This window comes from Phascolarctos cinereus, unplaced genomic scaffold (assembly GCF_003287225.1).
Source record: "Phascolarctos cinereus isolate Bilbo 61053 unplaced genomic scaffold, phaCin_HiC Scaffold_5;HRSCAF=322, whole genome shotgun sequence".
In the NCBI taxonomy this organism is placed as follows: domain Eukaryota; kingdom Metazoa; phylum Chordata; class Mammalia; order Diprotodontia; family Phascolarctidae; genus Phascolarctos; species Phascolarctos cinereus.
The window spans coordinates 332,214,225-332,226,269 of record NW_027555958.1 but is presented as its reverse complement, the minus strand read 5'-3'; the positions used below and the strand labels follow the sequence as shown (position 1 = coordinate 332,226,269).

The 12,045-nt window shown below is 40.8% G+C and overlaps 2 protein-coding genes across 2 annotated transcripts in view; one reads left to right on the top strand and one right to left on the bottom strand.

Annotated features, from left to right (window-relative positions):
* CCSAP (centriole, cilia and spindle associated protein) overlaps positions 1–678 on the bottom strand; it is an 18,056-nt gene extending 17,378 nt beyond the window's left edge. Inside the window, 2 exon segments of the mRNA XM_021000449.2 lie at positions 156–278; positions 610–678. The gene's annotated coding sequence lies outside the window, so the exon portion shown is untranslated.
* The window catches only part of LOC144457780 (uncharacterized), a 12,673-nt gene extending 628 nt beyond the window's left edge, over positions 1–12,045 (top strand). The window contains exon 2 of the mRNA XM_078156227.1: positions 170–12,045. Within this exon, the coding sequence (XP_078012353.1) occupies positions 170–343 (174 nt within the window). The 3' untranslated portion in view covers positions 344–12,045. The remainder of the gene's footprint in view (positions 1–169) is intronic.

Genomic DNA, 12,045 nt, shown 5'->3' with positions numbered 1-12,045 from the left:
CAGGTGTGCGTCGGGGTTCTGAGGGAATTTGTCTCGGAGGCCAGAGGGGTCTTGGATGCAAGAAGCATTCCGCAGAGTGGGGAATGTGGGCATGGTTATTTGGGCGTGGGTGGGGGATGGGATTGGGTTTTTGTTTTGGAGGGAGCGCATTTTACCTTCTTCTCCCCAGCCTTTCTGGATCTTTTCCCTTCCTGCCACTGGAGCGCAGCCTTTACGCCAAAGGCAGAGCGAACTGGGTAGTAACAGCGGCGGATCCCCGGAGCAACTGTCCTTCAAACCTTTCCACCATAGCAAGATGTCACCGACAAGTGGAGCGGAGGCAGATGTTCTCGAAGCAGATTAGAAGCGAAAGCGCCGCCTAAATCCCTCCCGGAACAAACGCCTCCTTCCACACGTTTCCCCCAACCCCCTCCAAGCCCCCACCCTTGCCGTCTCCTTGGGGGTGGCAGTGAATCCATGGCTGGTTTTCTCAGGAAATATGGAGATGGATATTTCTATTGTATTCCAAGAAGCCCCAGCCTAGGCCACTGACCTCTTTTTCCAGGGTACCCCTTAAAGAGAGCTCCCAGCTCTACCCCCATCCTTGCTAGAGCCCCTTCCCTCAGTCACCTAGATCATGCTGCCTCAGGGAATGACAAGACAAGGAGGGTATCCTTCCTTGAGCTCCTCAATTCGGGTACTCAAGAACACTTTGTCTGTGTTCCTCTTTTGAGTTAGGTAACTGCCTAAAATAGGGCCAATGTGGTGCGCCAGAGCTGCTACTCCACGTCAATTTGCAGTACAGAGTCTAGTGAAAAAGAATAGGACTGGGAGTCAGGAATTCTGTGTCTCGGTCTTGGCTGTGCCACTTAACCTGTTGTGGGACCTGAAATCGTTGAGTTTTCTTAGCTGTGAAACAGCTAATACTCACCTCACAGGAGATGGAAGGGACCTTAGAGCTCATTCAATAATTGTGTTCCATAAGATTCTAAGCCACCTCCCACTAGATGAGGAAACATGTTCTGGGCCATAACGATACTACTAATGTGTCAGGCCTGTGGTTAAAAAAGGTTCTCCTGACTCCAGGCTCAGCCTGCTTCTCCTAGGTTAAGTCAACAATGATTGCAGATCCATTCTAGAACTCTGATATCTCTTCTCCATCCCCATTCATGGCACCTGTTACAAACTGAACTTGCTCTCTCCAAAGTTACTATTGATATCTTAATTTCTGAGTCTAAGGGACTTTTCTCAGTCCTGTGACACTGTTAACTACCTTCTTTTCCTTGATACTCTCTTCTCCCTAGGATTTCACTGATATAGATCTTTCTGGTCTTCCTCCTTCCTCTCTGACCACTTCTTTCTCAGTCTCCTTTGCTAGGTCTTCATCCAGGCCATGGAGTCTAAACAAAGGCTCTGTCCTGAGCTCACTTCTCTTCTCCCTCTGTATTATTTGACTTGGTGATCTCAATACCCATGGATTCAATTATCATCTCTATGCCAATGATTCTCAGCCCTATTTATTGAGCCACAAATCTCTCCTCACCTTTAGTTTCACATCTCCAACTGCCTATTAGACCTGTCCAGCTGAATATACTCTACACATCTTAAACTTGTCCAAAACAGAATGAATTATCTTTCTCCAAAACCCCTCACCTCTGAACTTCCCTATTACTGTGGGTGAGAACTCCATCCTCCCACACACCCAGGCTTACAGCCAAGGTGTCACCCTCAACTCCTCACACTCCCTCACCCTGCATATCTAATTTGTTCTGTCAAGTCAATCTTCTTAACATCTTTGATATTCGTGCCCCTCTCTTTAAAGCACACAACCACCACTGGCCCTTATTAATTCATGCCTGGGCTATTTCGGTAGTCTGCTGGTGGGTCACTCTGCCTCAAGGCTCTCCCCACTCTAATCCATCCTCCCTTCCACTATCAAAATGATCTTCCCAAAGTGCAGATCTAACCATATCATCCAGCCTGCTCAATTCAGTGTTTTCCTCACATCTCCAAGATAAAGATATAACTATAAAATTCTCTGTTAGGCTTTTAAATCCCTTTATAAACTGGCCCCCTCCAACTTTTCCAGTCTTCTTACACTTTACCAAGTAAAAAAATGTCCTTTATCCAATGACATTGTTCTCCTTAATGTTCTTAGCACATTTTGCTTCACTTTCTAGCTTTGGGCCTTTTTGACCATCCCCTTACCTGGATCTCTGTCCCTTCTCACATTCATCTTTTGCCTAGCCTTGCTTCCTTCAAGTCTAAAATCCCACCTTCTGCAAAAAGTTCTTCTTGATCCTCATTAATGCTCGTGCCTTCTCTACGAGAATATCTTTACTTTATCTTATATAGATCTTGTTTTCATCAGAATGTGAACACCCCTTGAGGGACTGTTTTTGCCTTTCTTTGTATCCCCAACACTTAACAAAGTGCCAGGCACATAGTAAGTAGGTAAGTAATAAAATGCTAGTTGACTATGACAATTAGTCTTTTTGTTTTCTTTTGTTTTGTTTCAGTACTACATTCAAAGCTATTTGCTCTCTGCTCCTAAGTCAAGGGTGTCAGGGGCAGCTAGGTGGATAGAGCACCGGCCCTGGATTCAGGAGGACCTAAGTTCAAGTGCAGCCTCAGACACATAATACTTACTAGCTGTGTGACCCTAGGCAAGTCACTTAACCCCATTGCCTAACCAAAAAAAAACCAAAAACAAGTCAAGGGTATCATCATTACTATTTTATTTAGGAATTCAAAGATCACTAAAGCACCGATACTGGGCCATCTCAGCCAGTTGAAAACCCACTTCTCATAATACTGTATTCCTTGGGTGTTTAGTATTATATAGTTTCAATACTTACATAAAAGTATACAAAGTTACTTTATTTGTCTTAACAGTTTCAAAGGTCAAGGCAGACTTTTTTTTAGAGGTAACTTGAAACAGTATGCAAGCAACCATTACAAAGAAAGGAAACTATAGAAGAGGATTTCCATATAATGTTACACAGTCACTTCGTTATAGTTTCCCTTTTTCTAAGATAGCGATGGTCCTTACTCTATAGGATGACAAAATAAAATTAAAAAAAGACATAGTTCTGTTCTTTGTTCTTAGAAATTATGTAGTTCTGTCCTTTATTTCATTGAGGAGGAAAAGTGAGGCCCTGAGAGGTCACATAATGCACCTGGAATAACACAAGGGAGCAAGCAGCAGAGGCTGGATTAGAATCCAGGTCCAATGATTCCAAATTCCGCATTCTTTCCACTATCACCTCCCCAAGTGGTTGGAAGGTTACATTGTGCAATGCTTTAATTCTGTCCACAGTTGTTACTGATTATGAATATAATTATACTTTTAAACTGTGTTTATATGTAATTGCCTGTGCCCTCACCAACATTTGAGTAAGAGCTCTGAGACAGTAGTAACTAGATGATTTTCAAGTTCGTTTTTACCTAGTGTTCTGCATGGTACCCAGCTGGGTGCTCGATAAATTTTTTTTGGCAGTTTTTAGGGTCTCTTAAGATACCAAGCAGAGATGCTTCTTCCCTTCCTCCCAGTAAATGGAACAGGTAAACAATATACTTCCACAAAGGGCTTTAATTTCTAAATACTTTTTAATCACTTGAGCTATTGATTATACCAGTTCTTCTACAGGCACCTAATGATTGTTTATTGATTGATTGAGACTGGACTGGAAATGGATAAATGCTTCCATTTTTAAAAGAAAAAATTATTCTAGAAACTACAGTAAAGATTGTAAACTAAAAATATAAGTAAACTTGTCATTCATCAATAGGAAAATTCTAAAATATATTATTTATGAGCATTTAGAAAAAGTTGTGTTAAGAACTAAAACTCAGCATGAATTCACTAAAACCAAGTCATATCAGGCTGACTTCACAATTTTTTCTTTTGATAGGGTTACTGACATATCTACTACTCCTCCAAATAGTACTAGTATAGAAGAAAAATATGACTCTGTGGATCTACATTCTCAAAGCTCAGAAACCCCCACACTGGTATGCTTACCTTTTAATAACCATCCAGGAGATAAAATTAGTTTAAAACAAAAGTATAGTAAGAACAGTAGCTATATAACATCACACCCATAAACACAGTTTCATTCTGCTACAAATATACAGAGTGTCATTAAGAAGAGTGGGCACAAATTTAGAGTGTACTAGTAGTGAGGTATGCAAGGGAATATATGTGACAAAGGCAATTAATTCATACCTCCAGAACTGCAGGTATTATCCCAATGTCCTTTCTCTTCTAGTGGTATTATTTTCATGTTAATCCCTACCTGGCAGGTTAATTGTCTTTGCTGGGTTATTTAGCTGGGTACTCTGGACCTTCTCCTTTACTCTCAATACCCAGAGCTAATTCTCCCTTGAATCCATAGTTAATTCTCTTCTCTGCTGCTAGGGTTTATACTTAATGGAGCTGTCTCCATTGTCTCAACTGTCTTCTCTTTATGCTGGATAATGTGTCTCTTAATGGATGAGTAGTTCTGCTGTCATGTCCAATGGGGAATGGGGAGAGAAGTCCCCTCTCTCCTGCTACCATCTGATAGAGGAACAGTCTTTCTGTAAAGCTGTTTCTGGGGGCAGCTAGGTGGTGCAGTGGATAAAGCACTGGCCCTGAAGTCAGGAGTACCTGAGTTTAAAACCAGCCTCAGACCAAACACTTGACTCTTACTAGCTGTGTGACCCTGGGCAAGTCACTTAACCCCAACTGCCTAAAAACAAAACAAAAACAAAAAAAAAAAAAAAACCCGCCAAGAATAAAGCTGTTTCTGTCCTCACTGTGGCTCTCAGAGCTAGCAAGCTTGTTTTCTAAAGGTGGCCAAGAGCGTGGCCAATCTTCAGTCAGTAGCTAACTCCCCATCTAATTCCACTGGAAAGACTTCTCATTTTGTAAAGGGATAACTGGTCATAGACAAGACTTTGTATTTTGTTTAGCAGATTAACAAATTAACAATTGATCTCTCTGATCACCTGCCCTCCTTTTTTATTTCAACAACTGAGATGGGAGGGAGAGAAGCAATGAAAATAAATCAATTTGGGACCAGTTATCCTGTAGCAATACATACACTAAATGCTGTTAGATGAAATATCTTGATTTTAGTTTTATTAATGACTTGAATGAAGAAATAGAAGTCTTACCAAAGCTACAAATGCCCCCAAGTTGGTAGACATAGCTAATGATATAGATGACAGAATGGAAGTTTCAAATGAGTTTGGCAGGCTGGAATGCAAGACTTACAACAAGGCGATAAAGTTTAACATAGATTGATGTAAATTCATAGTTTTAGGCTCAAAAATTAAATTGAAGAAGTACAGAAAAGAGAGGCCTCAATTGGCAAAAATTCATAGGATCATAGCTTTAGAGATGGAATGGACTTTCTAGGTCACCTAATCCAACTTCTTCAGTTTACAGTTGAGGAAGCTGAGACCCTGAGAGGCTAAGTGACTTGTCCAAGGCCGCACAGATAGTAGTGGGAGAGCCACGATTTGAACCAAGGTCCTCTAATTTCAAAACTAGCACTGTTTCCACTATACCACAAGGTTGTATTTAGCAGAATAGAATTAAAAGACTTTTTTTTTATAAAGAACCCTAAACCTGGAGCCAAGAGAGAAATTCAAACCCCAGCTTCCAGCTTACTAGCTGTGGTCATCATTTAATGTGTGAGACTCATTCTAAACAATGTGACTAATAATTACACAACTTACCTCATAGGGTTACTACTTTAAACACCTATATAAATGTAAGTTATTCACATTAGTGACAAGTGTACGGCATGTAAACTCAGCTGGGCCCTTGTGGCTACTCAACAGTTTTTCCGCTCTTCCTTATTGACTTCCTATCTCATTCCTTACAGGGACTATTCCAATTTTTTTCTTCTCCTTGTCACCCTGAATTCTACCCCTCCCATGCTTGCAGCAGTTGAAAGCCTACTTGACTAGAACAATATGAAAAAGGCAAAATAATTTTTAAAATAGTAGTAATGATAACTGACCTTTCTATAACATTTTATATACATTATACTCATTTGGTAATAGAAAAATCATCCAGTATGATCTCCTTCAACTCCCTTTCTCCATTCCTCAAAACATATCTGCATCTTCACTCTCTCTCTCTCTCTCTCTCTCTCTCTCTCTCTCTCTCTCTCTCTCTCTCTCTCTCTCTCTCTCTCTCTCTCTCTCTGAATATTATTCTCTCTCACAGAATAAGAGGTTTCCTTACTTCTCACTAAAATGAATCCCTGCACCAGCACCCTTAAACCCATTCCTTCTTGCCTCTTGAAGTACCTGACTCCAGCAATTACCACCTTCCTCATACAACTTCTATCATTCCTTTTCTGATTTTTTATTTGTTTTTGTTTTTAAATCTGCCTATGAGCATGTTCAGGTCTCCCAGTCCTAAAAAACAAACGAACAAAAAACCTCCTTCACATTTCTACCTAATTTGGCTACTACCCCCCCCTTCTTCCCCAAGTAGCCTATGCAACACCTGAGTCAGTAGGAAATGGGGTCATTGAGCCTAATGATTCACCTAGAAGGGATCCCCTACTCCCCTACCACCCACTGTTTCCTCAGCCTCTTACAATCTGGCTTCTACTCACCCCAACTCACCTATTCTATGTCATATACTTCATTATAACTGCAGTATTATTAATGACCTCCTAATCAGGAAATTCAGTATCTTTTTTGCAGTCCTTATTCTCTATGTTGTGTTTGACATTGCTGAGCACCACCATCCCCCACCACCCCTCATGTCCCCCATGGAACACACTTACTGGATATTATTTCCTCCCTTAATTTCCTAGGTAAGGAAGCATCTCTCTCTCTCTCTCTCTCTCTCTCTCTCTCTCTCTCTCTCTCTCTCTCTCTCTCTCTCTCTCTCGGCTAGGCAATGGAGTTAAGTGACTTGCTCAGGGCCACATAGCTAGTAAGTGTTATGTGTCTGGGGCCAGATTTGAACTCAGGTCCCCATGAGTCCAGGGCCAGTTCTCTATCTGATGTGCCACCCAGCTGCCTTCACTCATCACTTTCTCTTTCGCTGGATCCTTGACCACTTGGCATTTCACTACTAACCCAAATTCAACATACTAAATCCTACCTTTCCCCTTAAACTTGATTCTCCTAATTTCATTATTTCTATCATTGCTGTCACAATTTGAAATCATAATTACAGAATTTCAAGGTTGGAAGGGACCTCAGTGGCTATCTACTCCAAACAATTCCTGAAAAGGAATTCCCTCTATAACATACATAAGTAATCATCTAACCTCTGCTGGAACACCACCCAGGAAGGGAAAATTACTACCTCCAAAAACAACCAATTCTACTTGAGGATAGCTTTAATTGTTAGGAAACTTGCAAACAAGCCTAAAGTTACCTCTTTGTAACTGCCACCCATTACTCTTAGTTCTTTCTGTCTTTTGAAACAACTTGGCATTATCTATAACAATTCTCTCCCTTCTACCCTTCATGTGAAATCTGTGACCAATTCTTGTCAATTCTCCCTTTGCAATATCTCTTGCATTAGTCCTCCCATTTCTCACTAGCCTCATACATTTCCCAACACCCAGAAAGACTATTTCTTTTTTTTTTAATTCTAATTCTTGGCTGTTGTTGTTATTTTTAGGCAATTGGGGTTAAGTGACTTGCCCAGGGTCACACAGCTAGTAAGTTTGTCAAATGTCTGGTCTGAGACCATATTTGAACTCAGGTCCTCCTGACTTCAGGGCCGGTGCTCTATCCACTTCACCACCTAGCTGCCCCGAAACTATTTCAATAATGTCCTAAACAGGTCTTCCCACATCATAGTCTCTCAGCTTCAATCCATCTTCCATACTGCTTCCAATAAAAAGTGGACAATAACAGCATCTATCTTGAATAGTTGTTGTGAGGATCAAATAAGAAAATATACATGTAGTGTTTTGTAAACTCTAAAACCCCACATAAAATTTTGCTATATTCTGTGCTCCATCAAAACTGAATAGTTGTTCAGGTCAAATATGGGAGCCTAGGTAAAAGGTAGTATCTCTGACAGAAATAATGAAGTTGAGCTTAACACCCTTTAGTTTCCCACCTCTTTACCTTTGCTCATGCTGTTCCCTATGCTTGGAATCTTTCTTTCCTATCCCCCAGCCCACTTTGCCTCTTAAACTCTTACCATCCTTTAGAGTCCAACTCAAAAGCCACTTCCTCCACTAGTCTTCTCGAATACTCTTTATCATTTATGACCTCCCTCCTCCCCTAAACTAACAATAGTTCCCTGTTCTGCAAATTTCACATCAACTAATTAACATATAAGGTTACATATTACAGTGACCTATGTTTGTTTTTCTTACCTCTACTATCCTCCCACTATATACCACCATGATTTCTTGGTGTAGCAATGAAAGCTGGATGATAATATTGTTAAGTAAATTTGGATACTGGTTAAGGAGCTGTATCTTATCTAAACTTTGTTCCCCAAGTACTGCTTCTCCCTACTACAAAGTATTAGTGCCCACTGCTTGCAACAGCAGGCACTAAAATGTCAGAGGGACAGAAGAATTTTGGTGAAAAAGTATATTGTATCACCATCCAACAATGGAATTGGCTTCCTTGTAAGTAATGAGCTCCCCATTATTGGAAATGTTCAGAAAGACACTAGATGCTTGCCTATAAGGGACATTGTGTTAGGGTTTCCTATACTGACTGAGACTTTGGGCTAGATGAGACCAATTCAGCCTGACTTTTCAACCTTTGGATAGCAATAATCCCCTACTAGCCTACACCTACCTCCATTCTATTATAGATGCTGGTATTGCCAGTGTGGGCCACTCCCCAACAAATTCTACAAGACAGACAGAAAGTATAAGACATTTTTATCAGGTTCACATATAGAACATGCCAAAAATTAATCTCAGGGGGACTTGCCAACCACACGATACTACTCAATATGGATTTGTTGTTGATAATGATGAGTCAACCACAATTAAGAAAGAAAACTTATTTTTAAAATTCTCCACAGGTGCCTTTGAGGAAACTAGTGGCAATAAAAATGATCTCGATCAAATGAGATATTTTTCATGTACTTAGCATAGTGGCGAACACATAGTAGGTACTTAATAAATCTTGTTCCCTTCTCTTCCCTCCTTAACAGCATGTCATAATTCTAGAACTAGAAGAAATAGCCTACTCCAACCCAGTCATTTTATAGGTGAGGTAACTGAAGCTCAGAGCAGTGGAGTAACTTGTTCAAGGTCACAGATGCAGATAACAAATCTAAGGCTTCACACCTACATCCCCTGATTCCAAATCCAGTGTTCTTTCTAATAGACCACACTGTCAGCTTTGACCAAGACTGCAATGGCAGAGAAAACAACACCTAGACCTTTTAATCAGTGGTATAACTCTCAATTCTGGGGTCTCAAATAAAACTTTCTGCATTTGTGGATGCAATATAAAAATCTGCAATAGAGAAGACTTTTTATAGACTTCCCCATAATTCTGAGATTGTTTGGACATTACCTATGTAATCTAGCAATGATGTCCAAATGCTAAGCAACTCATGCGAACACTTACATCAGTTCTTTTTTTTTTTTTTTTACAGAGTCACTAGACTAATAGGTGAGGGGAAATGCCATAACTAGTAATATTCAGAATCTAGCCAGGCATTTGACAGAAGCCTCTCATGATTTTTTGATGGACAAGATGTGGTGATGAGAGGTGCATGATAATTTGTTGTTGCTGTCATTCAGTCATTTCAGTCATGCCTGATTCTTTGGGACCCCATTTTGGGTTTTTCTTGGCAAATATACTGAAGTAGCTTGCCATTTGCTTCTCAAGTCCATTTGACAAATGAGGAAATTGAGGCAAACAGGGTTAAATGACTTTCCCAGGGTCATATAGCTATTAAGTATCTGAGGCTGGATTTGAACTCAGGTCTTCCTGACTCCAGGCCCAGTGCTCTATCCACTGAACCACCTGGCGGCCTCCTTATTATCTTCTTTTGGATATTGCTCCCTGCCTATTCTTTCTTGTTACTGAGTAACATCCCATAAGATTTCAACAGATGGCTGAAGCCATAAGAGGATATTTACTTATGTCAATACACGCTTAAAGTCCTACAGACGCATCAGTATGGGCTTTCCCTCTGCTCAAACAGATCATGGTAATTTCATATGAGGTCCTTTACCATGGCTTTCTGTAAATACCCTCTAGTGGATTCACCCAACATCCTGGGGGCCTTTCTCTGGCTTTTTGAAAGTGCTTCAAGGATACCAGCACAACTCTGTCTGTCCATTTGTTATCCCTCAGTCTCACTACTTGACTATACACCTTCTTCACGCATACCTTCTTCTCCAGGTGTACCTGGCCTGGTTGATGTTTGCAGACTCACTTCTTGCATGCAGGTTGTGATAGGCTCAAAAACCTCTGGTTTGGGGAGTTTCTCTGATACCCATAAGGCTCATAAATGATATGCCTGTTCCTCTGCCTGGCTCACCCTGCCTTCACCTTTTCTGAAATCTTCCTTCCTGAAACTATTTATATTATAATCCTCCTCACTGGAAACTTCTAGCTCTGGGCTATATTTAATGAAGCCTTCCTAGGGAGCCTGGTTAGACTGTGTCCCTGTAACGTTTTTTGTTTGTGACATCAGAAACAAGTAACCAATGGACACGCCTGAGTGAGAAACTGCCCCTCCCCCTATAAAACCCATGGCCCTCAGTCACTTGGCTGTCTTTAAGTGTTAATCTTCAAGTTTTTTCAGATTCCTTCCAACTATGAGATTCTGTTATTCTGTGACTCATATTTACAAAATTCAGTGCCTTCTGTTCCTACCCATAAGAGAAAAAAATCTAATCTGAGATCCAAGAGGTCCCATCCAATATAGACTTAACAGAGAAAATTAAGTAGACTACTCTCTAATAACATAGTATCATGACATAATGAAAAGTGTGCTAGTGGAAAGTGTGTTGGACTTAGCAAGGAAAACCTAGGTTCAAATCCCTTCTCAGATACTTATTCATTGGGCAAAGTCATAGCCTTTCTGAACTTCAGTTTGCTGACCTATAAAATAGGGAAACATTATTACTGACTGTTCAGGGTTGTTGAGAGGCTCAAAAGAGATAATATGTGTAAAGCACTTTTCAGGCTTTAAAGCGTGCCCTATATAAATGTCAGTTGTGGTCGTTAATCCAGGAAGACCTAGATTCAAGTCCTACCTTGGACACATATTGGCTCTGTGAATATGGGTGAGTCACTGAACTCCTCAGGGCTCTAAGCCGCTAACCTCCGTCACCAAATCCATTTTTATGGGACTCTCTCCTCACTCCTGGAGTTAAAGGCCCGGCCCTAAGAGTGGGGCAAAGCAGAGTTGTTGAGAGGCAAGAGCTTCAGTTCTTAGCTGGTCTCTTTTTGAGGGACTCTTTGGGGCCAGTCCCTCCTTTGGGACTGGTAAACCTTCAAGTTTTCTTGAAGTATTGAGTTGATTTTCAGTTTTTAGAGAGAAGATGGAAGAGGGCAATCCTACTTCAGACTGCTGATGGAAAATATTATGGGATGACATATGGAGTGGGCAGTCTGCATTATGCCCCTATTCCCAGTTGGTTACTCTAGAGACTTTGGGGAGTTTCCCCTTGCATGAGATCCAGAACCCTTTCTCTTACTTGAGCTGAGTTATCTTGCTCCCAAAGGGAAAGCTCCTTCATTCTATGCTGTCTGGTGTATATTTGCCTATGTATTTGTTGTTTTTGTTCAGAAATTTCAGTCCTGTCTGACTCTTCATGACACCATTTGGAGTTTTCTTTGCAAAGATACTGGAATGGTTTGTCATTTCCTTCTCCAGTTTATCTTACAGATAAGGAAACCAAGGCAAACAGGATTAAGTGATTTGCCCAGGGTCACACAGCTGGTAAGTGTCCAAGGCCAGATTTGAACTCAGAAAGATAAGTCTTCCTGACTCCAGTCCCAACACTCTATCTACTGTGCCACCTAGCTGCCCATTCTCTTATGTATTCCTTCTCCAATTTCTGTTTTGCTGTGATTTGAATAAATGGATTTTTTCCCCTA